This window comes from Megalobrama amblycephala, linkage group LG10 (assembly GCF_018812025.1).
Source record: "Megalobrama amblycephala isolate DHTTF-2021 linkage group LG10, ASM1881202v1, whole genome shotgun sequence".
In the NCBI taxonomy this organism is placed as follows: domain Eukaryota; kingdom Metazoa; phylum Chordata; class Actinopteri; order Cypriniformes; family Xenocyprididae; genus Megalobrama; species Megalobrama amblycephala.
In genome coordinates, this window is record NC_063053.1 from 15,669,876 (window position 1) to 15,694,313 (window position 24,438).

The following is a 24,438-nucleotide window of genomic DNA, read 5'->3' on the forward strand; positions in this document are numbered from 1 at the left end:
GCGATTTCAAAACACTGCTTCATGATGCTTCGAAGCTTTACGAATCTTTTGTTTCGAATTAGTGGTTAGGAGCGTGAATCAAACGATGTCAAACCGCCAAAGTCATGTGATTTCAGTAAACGAGGCTTCGTTGGGTCATAATTGTTTCGGAATTTCAATGGTTCATGTGACTTTGGCAGTGCTCTGAACCACTGATTCGAAACAAAAGATTCGTAAAGCTAGATATTGATGAATAAAGTCGGTATTTAGTTTTTTTTGCCGCACAAAAAGTATTCTCCTCGCTTCATAACATTAAGGTTGAACCACTGTAGTCACATGAACTGTTTTAAATATGTTTTTAGTACCTTTAATTTGAAAGTCTAAATTAACTTGCTCTAAATGCGGGCCTCACGAGCCATCAGATTTTATCAAAAATATCTTAATTTGTGTTCTGAAGATGAACGAAGGTCTTACGGGTGTGGAACGACATGAGGGTGAGTAATTAATGACAGAATTTTAATTTTTGGGTGAACTAACTCTTTAACTGCAGATGACCATTTTTAGGGTAAGGTATAACATTATTCATCTATTGTATTTTTGCCTAATTTTCTCTTTGTGCTTCCGAGTGCTTCCAGCAGGGTGCAGTGCTGTACCATGAAATAGATCAAATTAAAATCTTGCTGTTTTTTAGTGTCCTCCCGTAATATTTTTCTTCTTTTTATCTGATATCCTTCATATCCAAATTAACACAGACCTCTTTTGTGAAGTTTAACCACATTAAAAAAAATGCCACATTGATAAATAGATTATAGATTCAAACCTGTCCTTTATCATTTGTCAATGACATTTCATCATGCAGATGTACTTTAAGGGAACCGTAACCCCACCTACCAAGATTGTAATAGAACAGCATTAACCCACAGAAACCTTGAGGAGGGAAACTAATTCCCCTGGACTTGCTCTTCCTGTCGTCACCCTGACAGCGTGACCTGCAGCTGTGCAACCAGAGGAAGCAGGACCCACACGAGTCCCCGGACACACATTGCTTTCAGAGAACATTCAATTAAGACACTACTTTGCTTCCTGATTAGCTGCTTGGCATACACTGTACGATGATAAATCATGGAAGCAGTTGAGAAGAGAAACAGGGAACAGACGCAAGCAGCTAGGCCAAGTGTATATATATTTTCAGCTAAGCGAAGTCATCTCCTGATTTGACTGTGGAGGAACCAGAGGCACAGAGGGGGTGACGTTGATGACCACATTAGTGTCACACAAGTGCTCTGGAAAACAGATGCATCTGTACATGATTACATTGTGTCAGTGTTTTCTCAGGGAAGACTGTCAAGCCTAAGATATCACAGATAAAAAGAACAAACAAACAGAGCAGCCCAGCAGCAACATATACTTTGGCTTACACAAAATGCTTTAAAGAAACAGCAATAGAAAGGCATAGCTAAAAACATACACTGTGTAAGCTTTTTTAATGTTAAAAAAGACTGCATTTAATTTATTAAAATACAATACAATTTTGAAATATTATTACAATTTAAAATGAATTTTATTCTTGTGATGGCAAAGCAGAATTTTCATGAGCCATTACAGACCTCAGTGTTACAAGATCCTTTAGGAATCATATATATATATATATATATATATATATATATATATATATATATATATATATATATATATATATATATATATATGGAAACCCTGATCATTCTTTATGGGGAAGGGGGTGCAGTTTGATGAATAGAATGTTTAAAATAACAGCATTTATTTGAAATATATTTTTTTATATATCATTGTAAACATCTTTACTGTCACTTTTGATCAATTTAATATATCCTTGCTGAATAAAAGTATTAAAAAATTCTTACTGACCCCAAACTTTTAAGCGGAAAAGAAAATGTTACTGTGGGACTATTTACTTTGAATCCAGGAAGTCTCCATTACTTTTAAAACCACAAAAGAAAAGCAGGCTGAATGATTCATGGATTGGATCTACCATGACAATTTGAAATTGGCAAATTTGGAGCACTTAATACAAATTACATACACTGCATTTCCAAATAAAGATTAAATAAAGCCAAGCTTAGTCAGTGCACTGCACTATATTATTTGATTCACCAGGACAAGGACTTTAAAAAAACAAAAAAAAAAAACAGAAAAGTCTATTAAAATTCATGAAACATACTATGTGTTATTGTGATTAGTTTCAATAATAGTAAGTAATAAGCTTGAGAAGGAACAGGTGTATGTGGCTTTCACACCCAAGCCATTAATTCCTTTTTATTAGCTTCATAAAACCGTAATTACTATGGGTCTCAAAGCTTATTTTACCAGCATGGAAAGAACAACTCTTAGTTAAGTCTTTTCCTGTTTTACACAAGTAGCATTTGAGCACTAACTAAACAGTTTCAGCTGGAGTACAAAGAAGACAGCGTATCTTTGACTGGGGTATCTGACACGCTCCAATTACCGAACATGTCACTGCACTTGCATATGCAAAGATCTCACCATTTATCAAAGACTCGCCCTCAAGGCAAATGAATGGAACATCTGGATTTCAAGAGTGTTTAACCTAGCATCTGGCGAGACCTCGTGAGATGATGTGTATTTCCCTGCACAATGACTCATGATAAAGATGTATGTGTGCAATGAAAGCCGCTGATGACCCACCTTTACCATCGTCTGCACTGCAAGAATGAGTTACAATATTGGGAGTCTAGCCAAGATATACACAATATGTGCAGAACATGCTCAAAAGATCATTGTCTAGGGAAAGACAGTCTTCTAAAAGCAAACCTGACTGCCCACTAAGACCTGGAAGAGCTCTTTGTATCCAGGGAGGTTTATAATTATACACCATTTAAAAAAAGAAACAGCCTCAAGAGACATATCTGTGGACTGGCTGTCGACAACGTCCCTGACCAAGGAGAGAAGAGCAGGCAATCTGAGAACAAGGGGAAAAAAGGGCCACCGGCTGCAAAATGTAAGTTCACAAAAGGAGGCGAGATTTTAGAGGCTTTTAGAAAGTAACATTTTGGTGTTTTGGGGAGCTATCATGAAAGCTAACTCAGTGAATCGCTCACAGCTTTGGCATCGCACGCTTTCTTTCCCACACCTGAGCTGTAAACACATTTGCCACAACAGTCAAGGAATCCTAAGTGGAATGATATTCCATAAAAGCCCTCAGTATTCATTTTAATGATGTTAAGAGCTGAAGTGCTGTGTCAGTGCGCTCTTAGCAACAAGAAGATTTCACGAGCAACAGCCTCAGGTGGGCTCAACTACTCTGATGGGCTATTTGAAATAAAGAGGGATGGAGAATGCATCTAAACTGCATATTAGGCATATTAGCATGATAACATCTGATCTCTTACTGTAATTTTTAAATAAAAAAACAAATATATATATATATATATATATATATATATATATATATATATATATATATATATATATATATTTTGGGCCAGGATGTCTCTCAAGGAGCTGTGTGCCTATGAAACACCATCCGTTGCTGAACTGCAGAACTTCCTGCTGGCTGACAGACGGCCCACTGGACATGTCAACCAAGTGTGGCCTAATGTGTACATTGGCAATGAGTGTGTATTATTTTTCCTATTCAAATGGAAATTCAAAGAAAATGTACAGAACTACAGATGTTCTCTGTGTTTATGTTTTGTCAGGGTTGCGGCACGAGACAAGTCTATGCTGTACAATATGGGGATCACACACATTGTGAATGCTGCTAGTGGACCCCCTCATGTCAACACTGGAGCCCGCTTTTACAGAGACATGTCTATAGATTACTATGGAGTGGAGGCTGATGATTCCTCAGACTTCATCTTAAGTGTGTTTTTCTATCCAACAGCAAGGTTCATACGAGCTGCACTGTCAAAAAATGGTGAGTTACATATAGGGGAAACATCCTCATGAACATTCTTGATGTAATATTTTCACTAAACTACTGGCTAGTCTAATTTACAGCATAAATATTCAGTACCTTTGCCCTGGTTGGGGAATGCTTCATTTTCCCACCATTGCTTCTCGCACACTATAAAGAGTTCTAACCAAAGTCCCTTTAAGACAAATCATTTCACTTGGCAGCCATCTTTGAAACACTTTTTGGGCATGCAAGTGCAGCTCCTATCTCTTTGAATGGGGAAACATCACATTCTCCAAAGCTTTCGATTAAATTTCATATTTGAAATCACCAATGAAATCTGACAACAATTGTCTCATACATTTTGTTTCTAAACACTCGATTCATGACAAAAAAATTGTATTTTCCAGGCTGGATCAAGCTAATGCACAGTCATAAATGCGCGTCTCTTGTGTCTCATTTTGGAGGCGTGAGTCTGACTGTTTCTATAGGAACCGGAGCTTCTAACGGCCGCTGCAGTGGCGCGATGACTTTACCAATCGGCGATTGGCTCTTATTTAGAAGGCGGGACTTATTCCGCCATATTGCGCGTTGCACTTTCTCCCATTCATATCCATACTGATGCGTTTAAGTCCTCCTGGGAAGTTCGTATTTACGAGGTGGGAAGTCGTGTTTACGACGGTAGGTGAATTCAAGTCACTTTCGTCGGAGTATGATGGCGGTGTGCCTTCTCTAAATTAATTTCTACTTCTAGAAAATGTAGAGCAAAGTATGTGCATTGGTTGTATGTTGCTTTTTATGTTTTTAATTAATTAATGAAGCCATTCTAAACTTTATATATTATATTGTTATATTATGATGCTATCGTATTTTTTTGCTGGGAATTAGCTTACTTCGTTGTAAATAGAAAAGCCTGACAATGTCACTGCTAAATACCTTGTGGTATTTCGCCATTTTTCTCACTGACACGCCCCCAACTCATTCAAATCGGGGCTTAAAGAAAATCCCGAGTTCCCCACTCGTATTTACGACATTGTGGTGGCGTTCATGTGCGTTCAGCTCGTAAATTCAATCTTTCCGACATGACTTGAACGCACCAATAATAATACGAGTGACGCGTCTTGTGTTATTCTTTGGTTCTAACCAACATTTCGACCATAAACGCTTACAGGCGCGGTCAACGCATGCGCACTACAACTACTTTATCATACTAGTACAACGTGTTTCCACCTTCGTCTGCTGTTTTTATTTCCATCTTCCCGTTCCTTTCTGACCGGCATTTTTAAAATAAGCGGCACAATGATCAACAACCTGTACATTCTATTCCAAACTCACATGCAGACACTGCATTTTCAGGCCTTATTTACACGATTGCGTTTTCGTTTTAAAACGGCGTCATGCACACTGGGCATGCGCGTATATAGACAGCTGCAGTAATGAAAAAAAAATGCAGAGTTTAACTGCATAATGGCTGCTAATAATGACAACAAAACCAGCAAAGACTGCAGTTCAGTCTCCATGTTATTGTTGTCAAGGATACACACAGCGATACACACCATCGTTTTCAAAAGTCTCCGTTTTGGTCGGTTTACGCTGAAACGCAACCCCTGCGTTTTCAAACTAAAACGGGCTCTGCAGCGTTTTCAAGGGTTGAAAACGCCGGAGTAGCTAGTGTAAACGACAGGCGTAACCATAGCAAAGGTTATGCGGTTTAAAACGAAAACGCACTAGTGTAAACGGGGCCTCAGGCACATAACAGAATATATCTATAGAAAAATCGATTCTTTTGAAATTCTGTTTCGAACCGAAGTTCTTTGTTTCAAAGCGCTCAAAACCCCAAAGGCTGGCGGCACCTGCTGGTCAAAATAGTGTAAATGCAAAGTGAACATAGCCAAAAGGTGCATAAAGATACCTTTCATAAATTACTTTTTATGACAGTAATACAGTATTAAATCTAATCTACAAATCAAATGCCATTAATTATGAGGTGTCTGTATGATTTGTTCTTTTATTTATTTGTACTATTTGTTTTGTTAGTTTAGGCCAATTGTTAGTTTATGTTAGTTTTAATTTGTTAGTTTAGGCCTAAAAGTAGCATTTGCACTGTACAAGTGTCTTGCATTGATTCTGTTCTGTTCTTCAGGAAGAGTGTTTGTCCACTGTCTGATGGGAGTGAGTCGCTCTGCCACTCTAGTGTTGGCCTTCCTCATGATCTGTGAGGATCTTACTCTAATGGAGGCTGTTAAAGCTGTACGGCAACACAGGGACATCTGTCCTAATCCTGGCTTTCTTAACCAGCTTCGACATCTTGACATGAGCCTCGTCCGAGAGAGGAAGAAAAAACTGGAAGCTTACAAATTGTAACTGAAAACTTGGTAACAATGTGATGAATCCCATTTCAAGAGCATGTCCCTTAAGGGCCTCCTCCCCCATGGCCTTGTCCCAGTTCTATTGGGCCAGATCTTATTTGCTAATATCCATTGTAGTGCAATGGCAAAGTGGGTATCAGAAGGCAAAATTGAAGGGCTTCCCCATAAATAGTAAATAACCCCCAAAGGGCAGCAGGGTCACAAAATAAATGGCAGGTTTTTAAATTTCTTCCAGATGAGATATACTTTGAACTTGTTTCGAAATGAGCCAGCAAGCATGTTTGGTTTTTTACTGGAGGGAAATGAAACGGTTGTGGCTTGCTCTTTATCATGGGAAGGTGGAAGAGCCATGCATGGCTACATGTCTTAAGGGTTGATCCCCTGTAGTGAGTTTCTAATGGGTATCATATGTTCCAACATATTTACAGTTTCTGCTCAAATCCATTGGTGTTGTGACCCACGGATATTTGTAAAACTGATGACCAAACAAAAATGTGACGATAAAGCATTTAAATTTCTTGGTCCAGTGGAACAGACAAAAAAAAAAAAGTCACATTGTGCCCTCTGAAACATTTCTTTTCTTGTTGTTATGAAATAAATCACACAATACCTCAGGAATTATGTGGTGTTTTGTTTTGAAAGAAGACATCCGTTAATTTTCACCTAATTTCCCTTTGGACTGTGAAGGCGAACATGATTACAGAAGCAGAAAGGTCAAAATAATATGTGTAAATACAAACTGATCCATGAAACTATGCATTGATCATTCTACTCATAACACATGCACTGACTTAACACAGAATATCAAGCTATATCATTGATTCCAGATATGTCTAACTTTTTTCTTTTTTAACAGAAAAGCTCCTAAAGAAAAACCACTGGCCTCTCAACTGCAGGAAGCATATGAGACGCCATCTATATCAGATCTGCGGTATCTGCTGCTGACTAACAGACAGCCTTTAGGACCTATCAGTCTTATCTGGCCCGGCCTGTACATTGGAGATGAGTAAGTTTTCTTCTTAAGAAAAACCAACTAACCAAGATATAAGTGAAAATCCAAAGCTTCACACTATAGGTACCTGTGCCTTTAATTACAGTTCAATATATGTAAGCAAATGATGTGATCAAAAACATGAAGACATATGTTAAACAGCCGCTCATATCAGGTCAACGGCTCGTGATAAAGGACTCCTTGCTGATCTGGGAATCACTCATGTTGTAAACTGTGCCGACGGACCGCATCGCATCAACACAGGCGCCCAGTTCTACTCAGACATGAGTATAAGTTACTGTGGAGTCGAGGCTTCAGATCACCCACTGTTTGATTTGAGCCAGTATTTCAGCTCTACTGCATCCTTCATTAAGGCTGCACTCACTCAAAATGGCAAGTCTGACTTCCTTGACCTTTTATTGATTAATTTTGTATAAAACTAAAATAAGCAGAGCAAAACAATAAATGGAGCAGTGCAAAGTCAGCAGGCAATATAGTCATTTTAATAAGTGAAATATGTAAATTGTAAACAATGTCAAAGAAGCAGAATAGGTTAGGAGGTTGTTTGTTTTCTGCAGGTAAAGTGCTGGTCCACTGTGCAATGGGAGTCAGTCGCTCCGGAGCCTTGGTCCTGGCCTTCCTCATGATGTACGAGAACCTCACCCTCAAAGACGCCATCATCGCTGTCCGATTGAACAGGGACATCTATCCCAACTCAGGCTTTTTAGAACAGCTGAGAACTCTGGACAACCATTTGAAGAGATAGTTACGGGGAAAAAGTATGTTATATGTTGAAATATAATATATGCATATCATTTCTTCTTTTTTGACAATCACTACTGACAGAAAAATTAAGTACACTGCAAAAAAAAAAAAAAAAGTGTTTGAAAGATGTTACACCAAGGCTGCATTTATTTAATCAAAAATACAATATTAAATAGTATTATTTTAAAATTTTATTACAATTCACAATAACCGTTTTCTACTTTAATATATTTTAAAATGTAATTCATTCTTGTGATATATCAAAAATGAATTTTCAGCATCATTACTCCAGTCTTCAGTGTCACATGATCCTTCAGAAACCATTCTAATATGCTGATTTGGTGCCCAAGAAAACTTTTGCATTATTATCAATGTTGAAACTGTACGGAAGAGCATTAGGGCCAAGCAATAAAAAAATTAAATAAAACCATCTCGAGATTAAAGTTGTTAAATTTCGAGAAAAAACTCGTTAAAGCGGAACTCAGTAAGATTTGCGAAGCTCCCCCTACAGTTTCCTTCAGTGAATCACACTGTTGTAAATACTACAAGCGCAGCTCTGGACTACAACGACTACAACGCTCACCAGCGCAGTAGTTTTGCAAATACAGTACAAGAAAGAGGAGGTGGGTAATTTGCAAATACAGTACACTCGATGGAGGTGGGTAATTTTCGAAATTGTCTTATAAAGTCATAATATATACATCGTTTTTGAATTACCATAAAGCATTTTGTTACTCTCGCGTGAACGTAAACATGAGGCGAGATTGTGTCGGGTAATGCAGCTCAACTTGCAAGTGCTGTATTCTGGCGTAGATGTGCCAGAGGGGGTTAGTGCACGCCTCAAACACACCACTACAAGTCAATTAACCATCGTAAGGACTTAGAAAACTATTTATGAAGGTAAAAAAGTTACTTAGTTCTGCTTTAAATTTCGAGAAAAACGTCTAAATAAAATGTTGAGAATAAACTCATTAAATTACGTGAAAAAACATTAAATTTCAAGAAAAAAGTTGACAAAATGTTGAGAATAAAGTCATTAAATTACGAGAATAAACTCGTTAAATTATGAGAAAAATGTCATTAAATTTCGAGAAAAAAGTCGAGATAAAATGTTGAGAATAAACTCATTAAATTATGAGTTTATTGTCAACATTTTATCTCGACTTTTTTCATAATTTAATGAGTTTATTCTCAACATTTTATCTCGACTTTATCGAAATTTAATGACATTTTTTTCCTAATTTAACAAGTTTATTCTCGTAATTTAATGACATTTTTCTCATAATTTAACATGTTTTTCTCGTAATTTAACAAGTTTATTCTCGTAATTTAATGACATTTTTCTCATAATTTAACAAGTTTATTCTCGTAATTTAATGACTTTTTCTCATAATTTAACAAGTCTCGTATTTAATTTTTTCTCAAATTTAACAAGTTTATTCTCGTAATTTAATGACATTTTTCTCATAATTTAACAATTTTTTTCTCGTAATTTAACAAGTTTATTCTCGTAATTTAACAAGTTTATTCTTGTAATTTAATGACATTTTTCTCATAATTTAACAAGTTTATTCTCGTAATTTAATGACATTTTTCTCATAATTTAACAAGTTTATTCTCGTAATTTAATGACATTTTTCTCATAATTTAACAATTTTTTTCTCGTAATTTAACAAGTTTATTCTCGTAATTTAACAAGTTTATTCTCGTAATTTAATGACATTTTTCTCATAATTTAACAAGTTTTTCTCGTAATTTAACAAGTTTATTCTCGTAATTTAACAAGTTTATTCTTGTAATTTAATGACATTTTTCTCAATTTAACAAGTTTATTCTCGTAATTTAATGACATTTTTCTCATAATTTAACAAGTTTATTCTTGTAATTTAATGACATTTTTCTCATAATTTAACAAGTTTTTTCTCGTAATTTAACAAGTTTATTCTCGTAATTTAACAAGTTTATTCTCGTAATTTAATGACATTTTTCTCATAATTTAACAAGTTTTTTCTCGTAATTTAACAAGTTTATTCTCGTAATTTAACAAGTTTTTTCTCGTAATTTAACAAGTTTTTTCTCGTAATTTAACAAGTTTATTCTCGTAATTTAACAAGTTTATTCTTGTAATTTAATGACATTTTTCTCATAATTTAACACGTTTATTCTCGTAATTTAATGACATTTTTCTCATAATTTAACAAGTTTTTTCTCGTAATTTAACAAGTTTATTCTCGTAATTTAACAACTTTTTTCTCGTAATTTAACGAGTTTATTCTCAGCATTTTATCTCGACTTTTTTCTCAAAATTTAACTTTAATCTCGAGATGGTTTTATTTTTTTATTATTGCTTGGCCCTAATCCTCTTCTGTAATACCGTCTCTGCTGCTTCTATACGAAGCAGAAATAATTCTTATTGACTCCAAATTTTAACCAGTATAATGTAAATAATGACTAATGTTTAATACATACAAGGGACAGAGTATGCAGCTTGATATGAAATGATGAATCAACTTTAATGGAAGACTAACTAATGTGGTTTGGCTGTAATACGGTTTCAACAGAGAGAAACTATAAATAAGAAGAGCATTGTGCTGAGATAGCTATCTGCTATCTCAGGCATGAAGTATAAACATCACCCCCCACAGCCACATATTTCTTTACATTTTCTACATTGCAGGAATTTGCAAAAACATTTAAAAGGAGTATATAAAACAATGTCTAACGGAAATATAGCTAGCGACACTAATGTTTTTGGAACATATGTGCTGGAATGATTTGAAATTCATGAAAATTAAGACCTCGTCTCACAGTAATAGAGCTGCTTTTGTGGGAAAGAAAGAAGATTTCAAGGTTGAAGGAATATGTGAACCTGGCAAAACAGTAAAAGGAATTCAACATCAATTTAATGACTTCCCTGTCAAGGTGAGTGATGGTGGTGACTGAGTATGAGAGGAGGGGGAAAAAAAACATCCAGTGCTGATGGTTTTGAAAACCATCCCTCTCCGGAGATGATTCATGTGTCCTTTTCACATATCTGGGAAGCGAAAAGCAATTACCATTCCATTTGCAGCGGCCAAGCTCGCATTACAGAGACTGTGTTAAACTCGGTTCAAAAAAGAAACACCTTTTGGATTAAATTACAAGCACAGCTCTACAGAGATTTCCTATTTTTGTCAAATTTAGTCACTGGGCGCCAGGAAGGACAGCTGCCTGTAGGAGGGCTCGCAGCAGGCAGTGTAAGGAGGGAATAATTGGCTGGTGGAATTGGGCCCAGGCTGTACAGTCTCCTCTGGGACAAAAGTCAGATTCACTGGCCTTTGACTGAAGCTGCCATCTTCCTCCCTTGTATCTGTCATGAACCACAAACATGACAACACCACAAGCACGGCCCATGATAAGAACATGAATTTTTTTCATTCTGGATATTCAAATCTGTATAATGATGTGAAATGGGCTATGGGGTATGTTTGAGGGGTGTCTTATGTACCAAATTTTCCAGATTTAAAGCAGTTTTTAAGGAGCTAACATGCTATGCATGTGCACAGATATACAAACAAGCTTTCCATTCATAACAGGGGTTCAAGCTGATTCACATTTCTGGGTTTAGGAATAAATTATAAGGGTTAACTTCTACAGACATATATGGGGGACCACTGTATATTTTAGTTTTGTGTTATTTGCTCCAATAACAAATGTGGGAATATAACAAAATAGTGTTACAAATAGAATTTAAAAAAAAATTACATATATATACTGCTCAAAAAAAAAAAAAAAAAAAAAAAAAAAAAAAAAGGAACCCTTTTTAATCAGAGAATAGCATCAAGTCAGTTAAACTCCTGGGATATTGATCTGGGGTGCGTTTCCCAAAGCAAACTATGGTCGCAAGTTCCGTCGTTACCAATAGAGTTCAATGGGAATTACGACCATAGTTGGCTAACGATGCTTTCGGGAAACGCACCCCTGGTCAGTTAAGTAGCAGAATCATTTTCAGTTGCTTTGGTGTTAATGAAATTAACAACAGGTGCACTAGATGGTCAACAATGAGACGACCCCCAAAACAGGAATGGTTTTATGGGTGGAGGCCACTGACATTTTTTCCCTAATCATCTTTCACTATAGTTTTTCACTAGTTTTGCATTAGCTAAGGTCAGTCACTACTGGTAGCATGAGGCGATACCTGGACCCTACAGGTTGCACAGGCAGTCCAACTCCTCCAGGATGGCACATCAATACGTGCCATTGCCAGAAGGTTTGCTGTGTCTCCCAGCACAGTCTCAAGAGCATGAAGGAGATTCCAGGAGACAGGCAGTTACTTTAGGAGAGCTGGACAGGGCTGTAGAAGGTCCTTAACTCATCAGCAGGACCGGTATCTGCTTTGTGCAAGGAGGAACAGGATGAGCACTGCCAGAGCCCTACAAAATGACTTCATGAGGGTGGCCTGAGGGCCCGACGTCCTCTAGTGGGCCCTGTGCTCACTGCCTGGTACCGTGGAGCTTGATTGGCATTTGCCATTGAACACCAGAATTGGCAGGTCCGTCACTGGCGTCCTGTGCTTTTAACAGATGAGAGCAGGTTTACCCTCAGCACGTGACAGATGTGAAAGGGTCTGGAGAAGCCGTGGAGAATGTTATGCTGCCTGTAACATCGTTCAGCATGACTGGTTTGGTGGTGGGTCAGTGATGGTCTGGGGAGGCATATCCATGGAGGGACGCACAGACCTCTACAGGCTAGACAATGGCACCCTGAATGCCATTAGGTATCAGGATGAAATCCTTGGGCCCATTGTCAGACCCTACGCTGGTGCAGTGGGTCCTGGGTTCCTCCTGGAGGATGAAGGAATTGATACCATTGAATGGCCCCCATGCTCGCCTGAACTAAATCCAATAAAACACCTCTGGGACATTATGTTTCGGTCCATCCGACGCCGCCAGGTTGCACCTCAGACTGTCCAGGAGCTCAGTGATGCCCTGGTCCAGATCTGGGAGGAAATACCCCAGGACACCACCCGTCGTCTCATTAGGAGCGTGCCCCGACATTGTCAGGCATGCATACAAGCATGTGGGGGCCATACAAACAACTGAGTACCATTTTGAGTTTCTGCAATGAAATTTTAGCAAAATGGACTAGCCTGCTGCATTTATTTTTTTTTTTTCACTTTTTTTGGGGTGTCTTTGAATTCAGTCCTCTGTAGGTTGATAATTTTCATTTCCATCAAAACGATGTGGCATCCTTTCGTTCCTAGCACATTACCCTGTCCATATCAGTATAGATATCCAGCACTATATTTATACCCAGAACAGCAGAGGAAGTACATCAGATGTAGATGTCACAGTTCTTTTGTAGGAGGGAATTAACTACTTCTACCTCATTGGGAGTAAGAGATTTCTCACGTCATCATTACAGTGTCCGCTGGCGATGCACACTCAACTTTGTGCAAATGAGCAGCAAAGCGATGTGGCAACTACCAATGGGAGTGCAAACAGCGATTCAGAGGTTGGATACCTGTCAGATCGCCTACTTGAAATGAACAGCTCAGCGATTTAATCATTTTAATCAAACAATAGTGAGGCAGCTACAGTACATGCATCTGCACCAAATTCTGTGTGCTGTGTGCGTGTACAGCAAATGCACCACTCCCCTCATCAGCTCCTGTGCTGCATGTTACGAAGGTCAGAGAACTCAGATCAATAGCCTAAAAATATCATTTCAAATGTGCAGCCTATTCTGGGCCAAGCAAACATGACGCGTCTAGTCGGACCACCACAGGCTGTTAATTTTGGAGTCAAGCACCACACCATTAGGTGGGCAAATGTAATCTATTTTTTTTCCATGTTTACACATACAATCATTGATACACTAAGTGGCATATTTTGGAAATTCAATCTTGTGTTTGAAGAGAGGGGAGCAATTGTTCCGACTGCAGGGAATAGAGGCGGTTCAGGCCTAATCCTGAGATTTCCACAGGCCCTAACCATAGTAAGCAAAGAAAATGTATTTGTATCATCTACTGAAATCTGACATCTGTTTTGACAGCATTTCAGCCGTCACATCAGTATAATCATGCATACTTGCAATAAAGTTTTAAGACACTGAAACCCAAGCCTTCAGTCAAGTGTTTGCTTTCAGGCTGAACCAATAGACCCTGCAGATAAAAAAAGAAGCTTTGACAGCTTTTATAGGTTCCCTATTAGCTCCATTAAAACCATACTAACATGCAATTACAAGAAAAACCCATTAAAACAAGACAAATGTTACATGGCGTTTCTTTTTTCCTTCCTCTCCAAGGCATAATAAGATTCATATGTTCAATGATGGGAATTGAAAAGCAAGATGAGATCCAAACAGCCACTTACACCAGTGCAGATTCATTTAGAAAGAGGCGGTACGTGAGCATTTGTGGAGGAACTGGGAATGGCTTTGGCAAAAATCAGGAGATAGTAGATAGACCTGGTCCGTATCTAAATTAGTAAAAAAGATATAAAAGCTACTATAATCAAAGGTACTATGTGAAACAGATTAACATGTAAAAGGTTTACCTGGGGTTAAAAGTGAGGATTAAGTATTTACTTCGACTTCAGACAGATTGGCACAAAGGTACAAAACGTTCTCAAAGCGACAGAGGGGAAATGGAATAATGTTGCTAATGCTACCTAGGCTTGAACATTGATTACTATGGAGTGGAGGCAAAAGTCTTAGCTATTTTAAACCTCTCGGAGTTTCTCTACCCTGGAGCTCAATTTATTGACCATGCACTCAGCAAAGCAGAAAGTAAGTAAAGAGAGACAGGGCATGTTAAATCTCTTTAGATAAGAGGGAAGTAACAGGCACTCAAGGACTCAATCAAGTGAGCCCTGTAGAATTCAAATGAGAGGCCCAAAAAGCAGAACTGATGGAGGCAGTGTTACTGATGCAGATTCTCCCAAGAGAGAACAGTGCTCTCTTGAAGATCAGTGCTGACCTATGAAGTCATCACTAATATAAGTGACTGAGATACATTTTGATACAGTAAACTGATGGAAAATGGAAGGTGACCTAGAATTGAATAGTATTATCCTAAATTGTTCCATCTCTGAACTTTAGGCTTAAAGCGACCAAGTTTTATTTTTTATTTTTTTTTACCTTGAACTATCGGTTTCAAAATAATTCTGAAGGTACAGTGATTTCTAATAAGGCGAATGGCTTGTTTCTATCTCAGGATAGCATCAAATAAGTACATCTTATGGCAGGTAAGCTTTGAAATTTTGCAACCTCTGCTAGGTCTCTCTGTTATGATCGTCTATACCAGGGTTCCTCAAATCAGGGCCACTGTCCTGCAGAGTTGAGCTCAAACCATGATCGAACTACCTACCTAAAATGTTCTAGTAAATCTGAAGACCTTGACTAGATTGTTTAGGTGTGTTTGATTAGGGTTGGAACTAAACCATGCTGGGCAGTGGCTCTGTTATTCTTCCATTGTTATTCTTTTTATTACGGTTATATTGCTCACCTTATCGGCAGACACGGTTCTTCTTGGCTTCTGAACTCATTTAGTTTGTCAACAAATGCATGTGTATAGCTTTCCACTGCAATTATGACAGTGGTAATTTACAACAATGAATTCTAGTTGTAACGCACAAAAGTATATACAGTTGCTTTAAATCCAATTAATTCAACATTTAAGGCATGGCTGAAGTTTATTAATAAAGCATAGGAAAAATGCACCCATTTCTTTGACACATAGCCAGTGTCTTTTTCAGCTATTTTGTTAATGGGTAGTAATGTTTGCACAGCAAAATAAAACTAATAATACCTTTCACTATAAACGTTAAATATTTGTGCTTTACATGGTGTACTAGAGCCAAAAACTATATTTGTTCATTTATTGCTATGTATGAGGCACTTATGTGCTGTTGCATTAGATACATCAAGTGTTTTCCAGCTAAATTTGTCTATCCTCTCCAGTCAAAAGCATCTGTTTCTCTATTCTGTGGTCCCTGCACTCTACAAGATTGTTTCCAACCATGACAATGCATTTGAAAATTTGTTGGCTGTAATAGATCCTTTCAAGAAAAGTATGAGTCACAATAAGCATGAGATGAAAACAGAGTCCATACACACTTTTAAGTCTGTCAGTGGCTCATCATAATTTATTTTCTGCTAAAATGTACAGCATTTAAGTGACCGACTAAAAAGGTAACTCATAAATACAGGACTGTTGCTCTGTTAATTAGTACAGTCAGGATATCCCTCTTACGTCAAACTGCCATTCTGTACAGGTACAAAGGCTACAAAATAAGCTATACAAACAGACACGATACAATTTACCTTTTTACATGCCATCTGTTTTGTCTATCAACAAGGCTACTGCTCTACATTTCAGTAAAATATAAATCAGATGTTTTATAAAGATAAAAAAAATCTACAGATGGAATGAAAATGTAAGTTTAAAGGCATTTCATAAAAGACCGACTTTGGAGTAAATTGACACTCATAATAATTTTGCAACTCTGCCCCATTTGAAATGTTTTCATTTACCCTTCCCCCTTGATTTAGATTTCTACATGTACAAATACTGACATTGACTGTTCTTTGCTATTGTGACAGAAATTGCTTTAAATTGTATAAAAACAGAAAGCTGCCTCAGGTAAAGAAACTTGTTATAAAGTAACAAATTATACACAATTAGCAATAGAACCTTCCAAGCCGAACATGACGATTTTTTTTCAAATCTTTACAGTATTAGAATCAACAAAAATAGAGTTTAATTTTTCCTTCCATACGAGGGAAACCTAACCAAGGCCATACATTTAATATAAAATTGCTTGCTATTAAGCACAACACTGTACAGTACTACTTTGATGCACTGTCACTAACAAAGACGTTATAGCATGCTAAGTATAACCTTACATTTAAAAAAATATAAAAGTAGATTTACAATAATTTAAATAATATGAAGGCATGAGTACAGACTTACATATATAACCTTGCGATTGCTAAAGGTACATTGAAAAGGCTCTTTTGTCCAAAAACATACAATGCAGGCACATTTAAAGGTTCCATAATGCAGGTTCCAACTTAAAGAAAATGTAACCTCCATTCAACTGCAATGCAGTTCAGGGGAGATTTATGCTTACACAAATGTTACATTTTAAATCTTATGCTGTAAGGCTTCCCATAAATAGGGGAAAAAAGCTAAAATTTAGCCAATAAACAAAACTTTTTTTGCATTCTTACCAAGTGCTGGTTCTTTTAGAAAGATCCATAAAAGCGAACATTAACCATGAAAATAAGAACAAACTAAATACCTCAAGTCAACTAGCTGACTTTGCAACATCATGACCCTTACTTTCAGGTCGTTGATTATCGTCTCATATAAGGCCCGTTTAAGGGTTGTTTGGACATGCCGGTATTCACATAACCATGATGACCTGCTGGGCTGTACATCATATTGCCATGGGGAGGAGCCTGCATGGGCTGCTGTGGGTAAGGCTGGGTACCCATCATGCCCATCTGCATAGAGTACTGTGGAGATTGATTCATATAGGTAGGATTGCCATGGTAGCCCCCGTTCATCATAGGCTGCGTCACTCTGTAAGTGTTCATCGCCATATTGACGTTCACGTTCATTGAGTTGACGTTATAAGTCGGAGCAGGGCATGAGGTTCACCCCCATGTTCATCCGCGGCGGCATGGCCAGCGTCCTCCCAGGAGCCTGCATGGCTACGGTCTGAGGACCCCTACCATACATCTGCTGCTGGTGGTGGGGCGGCAGAGGGGCCGATTTGGAGCGAATGGACATATGGGGGTGATGATGGTTCTTAGGAGCCATTTGCGTTTGCAGTCTCTGAGACGGGGCCAGGTTCATGTTGGATGTAGCCATGTTGCGCTGCAGCATCATGGGCGGTGGAGTCATATTGGGCGGAGGAGTCACAGTAGCCTGTGACTGAGGACCTCCACCAGGTTGCGACAGTGAAACCAGCGCAGGATTGTGAGGACCGAGCTGCGTCGACAACGAGCCATTGTTATTTGCATAGGATGAGATGGAGTGCGAGGCAGAATGGCTGAAGGGCAAGGGGTGGTCCATGATGGTATTGGTGAGTTGCTGTAGCTTATGCAGGCTGAATGTAGCTGAGGGTTGACCATAGTGTCCACCTCCATACTCTCCCTGGCCCATTCGGTCATACAGACCCAGGTTGCTAGAGGGGTTGTTGGATTCTGGGATGTCGGACAGCTGCATGGGTGGAGCGAAGCTGGCCGGCATGGAGCAGTGTGACAAAGGCTGCTGGTACTGGTGTTGTGGGTGTTGGTGATGTTGATGGTGCGGATGGTGCTGGTGATGGCTGTGATGGTGACTGTGGCTATGCCCGTGTCCATGCCCATGGCTGTGCCCATGTCCGTGCGGATGGCTGGGCTGCCTCTCCGGCACACAGCCTTGCGGAGACTTCACACTGCATCCCTGAGGGGAGCTCATGCTGGTTTGCTGGAGCATGCTGCAAGCGCCAGTATTGTTCACCACAGGACCGGCCATCTGCTGGGACACAGCACAGCTGCTCTGACTGTGGCTGCCACCGGAGGAGAGGTTGCCATAGGAACAGCTGCTCTGGGAGGAGGCGCCTGCTCCTGCTCCCGTGCCACAAATGCTGTTACCCAGCGTGGAGTCATAACTGCTGGGATTCTCGTAATTCTCAGTGGTGCTCTCAATGCTACCTAGGTCACTGAAACCACTGTCCACCACCTGCTGAGAATGGTCTGACACCGAGGGCACATCCATTATTGGGCTGGTCTCCATGTTGTTATGAAGTGAGTGCACCGAGACGGTGCCCTGATCGGGGCTAATTTGTGTGTAGCCACTTTCTAAAATGGACACCGCTGGACTATTGACTGATCGTACAGATTGGCTCGGGTGAGAATGGACAGAAGACAGAGGGCTGCTGTGATCTGACTGCTGGCAGTCGTCCACGGGAGTCATCTGAGGGCTCTGCTCGACGTGAACATACCGCTGTAGGCTGTGGCAGGCCTCCTGAGTCTCCACACAGTCCTGAAAGTGCCTCTCTTGCTCAGACTCTTGAGTTAGAGACTGCACAGCTTGAGCAGTCTCCATGTCAAGCTCAGGGCAAATGTTATGGTCTTCTTTTATTGCCGGGGTCAACGGGCCCATATGCTTTTCTTCAGGCCTCTGACAGTTATCCTCTTCCTCGGTTTCCGAGTCTGGAGGATGATCCGAGTCCACAGTATCTCCCTGTTGCACGCCCAAGCTCACAAGTGTGCTTTCAGATGCAAGCTCCTCAGAACAGTGAGGCAGTGGGTCCATGGGGCTCGGCTGCACTTCAGGATTTTTATTATTATTATTATTATTAATAGTTGTAACTGGCTCTGGGTCTTCAGTAAGATCTTTTTCTGTTAGTGGCACTGCGTCCTCTATTCTTTGTTCATGGCTATCGTCTTCATCATCTGCATCGTGATCATCCACGTGAGATGGTTCTGGCTCTTCGTCCTCATCCTCTTCCTCGTCTCGTTCACCCGAGCCCTTACCAACCCTGCCTTCTGCTTCACCCTCTGGCTTCAGGTCCTTGACTTCCTCTGTGTTTAAAGTTGACTGTTCAGCATCATCTATTGGACCTGATGTTGTCTCACTTGTCTCATCAGCACAGGGAGAATTTTCCACCGTGTCAGACTTGTCTGTCGACTCATCCTCATTTACTTTGTGAGACTCTGGTGGCTCTGGACTGTGGGGCTCTGAAATGCAGGTGTCCAGTTCTGGGTCCTCTGGCCTGGGCTCTCTGAAGGTCTCGCATGGTTCTGAGAATGAGGCAGGGCTGGCATCCTGCTCCTCCTCTTGCTCCTGCTCCACTGTGACCATTGGTGTTTCAGGAGGTGTGTAGAGGTTGAGCTTAAAGCCCATTTTGCGCTCCTTTAGTCTCCATTTGGGAGGGCCTCGTTTGACACCTTTGGGCCAGCCTTTCTTCCGTTTTACAGGTCGAGGATTGTCCTTTTTTACTGCTTCAGAAACACCAAAAAAGAGGAAAAAAGTTACATATTAATTTATCTTTCAAATATGCAAAAAAATAAAAATAAAAAAGCAGTACATTGCAAATGTTAAATGTCTTTACCTTCCACATTCCCTCCTTTAGATTGATTTGAGTGATTGTCTTCTCCATGTCTCCTTGGTCTTCCAGGCCGACGCACGGCTACTCTCTGGTTTTTCTCCTCTTCATCCTCGCTGCCGTCCCTCCTGCTGGGCTGTGGCAGAGGGCTTTCTACATCAGAGTTTTCAAATGGCTCATCTAGCACCTCTGTTCTCTCTGAGATGGTCTCAGTCGTGACACTGCTGTTGATTCGCGTTCTCCTCCGCCCTCTCTTCCGTCGCAGATTTGGTGCCCACTAAGAAAAAACAAATACATTTAAGGGGGCTATTCGCTTAGCAGAGAAGTGCATATTGCATGCTTGAGAACAACTTGAGTTTGAGAATGGAATAAATACAGGGAGATGTCAAAGACTGTTAGACTTAACAACTGTCATAGCAAGAGTTGGCCACTTTTTTGTTGAATTGTCCCTGATGCCCTTTAATCCAAAAAGCATAGGTTTGGAGGAGACAGATACGGTCAAGGGTGATGCTAAACATAGGGAAATGTGGCTGCGTTGTGAATGGGTTGCTTCATGATCTAAATGCAAAAGCCCATAATTTAGACCACAGTGCCTACACCACAGGCCATTCATTTGGAAAGCTTAACCTGCCCAAAACCCCAAATGAGAGTGTGCTGAATCAAGCTGACCGCAAGATCCTCACAACATACTCTCCCCCAGGCATTCTGGGTAGCAGTACCCCAGTGCAAATAATCTGCAGCATTACTTGGTGATACAGAACCAAGATTTCCCACACAAATCATGAAAGCAATATTACTTAATTATGGACTTAAGGACTGATGGAAATTTCTGACTGATGGAGAGTTTTGGATCTTTTTCCATCCTACTAAATATGCTTCCTAAATGCTAAAGAATTTTCAATGTGAAAAACCATGATACAAAGAGAACTAAAGACATGCACACAACCAATGATTCTGATATTTACCTTTCGCTTGAGCCCCTGCCCAGACTGGGACTTGATTGCATTGTCCTCATTACCATCGTCGTCGTTGTCGTCATCACTGCTGCTGTCTTCACTCACTTCAAAATCTTTCCCAGCACTGTTTTCAAACAGTGGGTCCGAATATCTTCTGCTAAAGTTCTTGCACTTGGTTAGTGGAGGTCTTGTGTTGGTGTAGCCCATCCCCATTGACAAATTCCTGATTGATGCACTACAGTTTGCACGACGGTCTCTTGCCTGTTATTCCACAAAAACACAAATATGAGCTTGTACCGCTAGTACAGGCTGAAGCCAAGCAGACAAATATCATCTCAGTTATATACACTTTGCTTTCGCAGTGCCCCTGCAGTGCAGAAATTGTCTCTTGATTAGCCGTTGATCTCAGCAACATTTATTTTAAGCGGATATGGAAGATTACATTTCATGGGACATTCAGAGGCATTAATAATACAGAGCTTTGATTTAGGTCACTCAGGAAGCTGGGTTACTGTTGGAAGTGCTTTCAGCTATCTCTGTGAACTCACCCTGAACTCCTGAAAGGGATAAATTTAGCTCACTTTTCACGCAAGCATCATCTTGTAGCTAATAATGCAGAGCCGGGAAAGGCATGAGTTACCTGTGCTCATCATGATCTGCCTATTGAATAGGTTTCAATTAAAAACACAACCGCCACGAGAACAGCCTTTGATCACCTTACCGCTTATGTTTGAGTTGAGCATTATGCAAAAAGGTCAGGTTGTGTTAGAGGTCAAAAGAATGAATAAAAGGGCATTTTACAAAATCTGCTCTGTCTGTACTGCAATATCTGTGGCAAACATTAACAATGCAGACAGAACACAGTAATTTGATGCAAGACATCTGTAATAGTAAACTAGACTGCAAGTCACCCTGTGGAATGTACTGATCAAGCCTCTGTATATGCCAGGAAAACCAACTAGTTGTTTTTTTGCATGTTTATATAAACGGGGTTGCAGAAGATTTAATTGCTATGAATTAAGCAAACATTTTTAAGTTAAAAGGCAGACTTCTTTGGGCTCTTTCAACATTTGAAACTGCATAGGTATACCTTTATTGGTGCCTTAATAGTTGGATCTTTTATTTGTGTGTGGACGAGTAAAGACAAGAAAGAATGAAGGAAGCCTGTTTTTCTGGCAAACAAACCAGAAAGCTCTGAATATAAATCATTATTGAAGTTTATCGTAGTGACTGCAGGGTAAGCAAAAACGTGATTTTACTTATTTATTTGTACTGTCTCAATATTTATTTCCAATGTAGAATTTAATGAGAACTCCTTCATAGTCTAGCTTTAAATATTAGAACACTCTGCACTAGACTAGAGAGAAAACAATTAAAACTGGGTTCAGTCCCTGATCAAATCATGAATAAACCTTTAATCCTACCTGTGCCATTGCACTCTTCAGCTCCCCTGGTGGGCTTTTGCAGACTGAAACTGGAGTCCAGCACAGGCAATCAGGGTCAACCTCATGAAGCCTTGGCTTTACTCTCAGTCTATCCATGTGCTCCTCAATCAGCTGATATCTTCGGATGATTAGAAACCTAGACAAACATGTTAGGAAATGTATTCAAAATGTAGATATCTTTTGTGATGTATGAAAAATTGGAATTCAGTATTAACGCACATACAAATAGAGCCCAAACTGTATTTTACTCAGCCTTTTCCCACCCTTTAGGGATGATACAGTATGTGAGTGAATTGTCAGATTGACAGATACCACCACAGTCAAACCCACCTGCCATCCTGGAAATCAATCATGTTGAGCTGTTGAAGTGTGGTAGCGATGTCATGTGGACACATGCCCGTGGCTCGGCTCATTCCCCTGATGCTGACACTCTTATCTGGGTGGTTGTGCAGGTACTCCAGTATGACACTTTTCCAATAAGCCAAGTAGGACAGACGACCCAGATCAGATAGAGGCTTCTCTGGGGAGCCAGCCTGGCCCTCTAGCCTGGAAAGTAAGTAACCTGGAAAAACAGAAAGAGACAAAAAGAGAAGAAGAGACAAGATTGTTTATGAGTATTGTTTTCAGATAGGGTTTGAGTGTCACTTGGACAAAACATAAAAACAACAATCACAAGTTATGAATGTGTCATATTGTTTTCATGCAGCTTCATAAGGTCTAGAGGCATGATATTTGAATGTCATTGTCATAAATATAAACAAATGCAAGCTTCTTATTGTATGTAAGGAATTAATTGATTATGGTTTTGATTCTGATGGCTTAAGACTTAAGCTCTTGCCACAGTTCTTGTGATGTGAATGTTCCATTAAAAATACCAATATTACAGTATAATATTTTACTAATGGATAAAAACAGAGCAGAAAAAACAAAAACAAAAAACAAAAAACAGGAAACCGCTATTCGATAACCACTATTTGTAGAGCAAACCCTAGTTCTAATAACAATGTAAGTAACTTACTTGATTGCTTAAAGTGTGAGCTGATTTTGTGTTTACAAAAGATGCATAAGCAAAGTCAGATTTAGATGAGAACATTTCCAGATTCTCTATTGTAGTCTTTTGCATTAAAACAAAGTATGCAAATGCTCTTCTGATTCTACACAGAGAGCAATCAAAATCAAAACTTTCACAAGCAAATAAATTATATCATGCACTATATTTACTGTATATAAACACATGCAAACCCATTTGAAAACTAAAATGTCAATGAAACAAGCACCACAAGCCATTCTTTCCATTTCATTATGACTGTCTAGTCTTAAACAGATCTTTTTCCTTCCATGCAGAGCACAGAAGCATCTGTTCATGATACAAACAATCTTATGCTCACATCTCATAAGACTTCCAAACCAGTTAATGAATAACTTACTGAAATCAATGAGGAACCTTCCAAATCCTTGCCTTTGGTACTGAGGCATGATCATTATGCAGGAGACATTGTACTTCTGCTGGCAAAGCTTTTCCTGTGGGAGAGAAAGAGAGAAAGATAGAGTGTGTCAGCACACTGCCAACGCATGCAATTCATTGCACCTGCCGTTCTCCTGAACTGAACCAAACATAACCACACAAAACCCTTCAAACATATTGCAGAAATGTTCAGATCCAAAAACAAGCACCATACAATAAACCTATCTTTAGCAACCCACTAAACATCCCGCTGTTACTCTGAATCCACTGTCATAGGATTAGATATATTCTCAATATCTATGTAAGGGTAATACCTTTGAAAAGTATCCAACAAGATGACAACCCTTCTCATCATTCTGTGTTAGAACGTAGAAGAGAAAAGGCTCAACGTCATAATACAGCGTCTTGTGGTCCAGGAAAAGCTTTGCAAGCAAACAAAGGTTTTGGCAGAAAATTTTGCTGATATTTCCATCAACCTAAGCAAAGAGGG

At 39.4% G+C, this 24,438-nt stretch overlaps 2 protein-coding genes across 2 annotated transcripts in view; one reads left to right on the forward strand and one right to left on the reverse strand.

Annotated features, from left to right (window-relative positions):
• Positions 1-1,929: 1,929 nt before the first annotated feature.
• On the forward strand, positions 1,930-8,000 carry LOC125277602 (dual specificity phosphatase 29-like). Its single transcript, XM_048206089.1, has 7 exons — positions 1,930-2,977; positions 3,465-3,593; positions 3,678-3,895; positions 6,018-6,234; positions 7,100-7,249; positions 7,410-7,627; positions 7,813-8,000. Coding segments are annotated over exons 1-7 (1,122 nt in total). The 5' UTR covers positions 1,930-2,975.
• Positions 8,001-16,096: 8,096 nt separating this feature from the next.
• kat6b (K(lysine) acetyltransferase 6B) overlaps positions 16,097-24,438 on the reverse strand; it is a 37,876-nt gene continuing 29,534 nt past the window's right edge. The window contains 8 exon segments of the mRNA XM_048204868.1: positions 16,097-17,630; positions 17,632-19,978; positions 20,089-20,359; positions 21,048-21,299; positions 22,463-22,619; positions 22,814-23,045; positions 23,911-24,004; positions 24,263-24,424. Coding sequence (XP_048060825.1) covers positions 17,339-17,630; positions 17,632-19,978; positions 20,089-20,359; positions 21,048-21,299; positions 22,463-22,619; positions 22,814-23,045; positions 23,911-24,004; positions 24,263-24,424 — 3,807 coding nt within the window. The 3' untranslated portion in view covers positions 16,097-17,338.

Excerpts from the sequence above, each read along its gene's own strand:
- LOC125277602 (XM_048206089.1), top strand. Across the intron at positions 3,896-6,017 it reads AGCTGCACTGTCAAAAAATG|GAAGAGTGTTTGTCCACTGT; the intron begins GTGAGTTACATA and ends TCTGTTCTTCAG. Across the intron at positions 6,235-7,099 it reads AAACTGGAAGCTTACAAATT|AAAAGCTCCTAAAGAAAAAC; the intron begins GTAACTGAAAAC and ends CTTTTTTAACAG.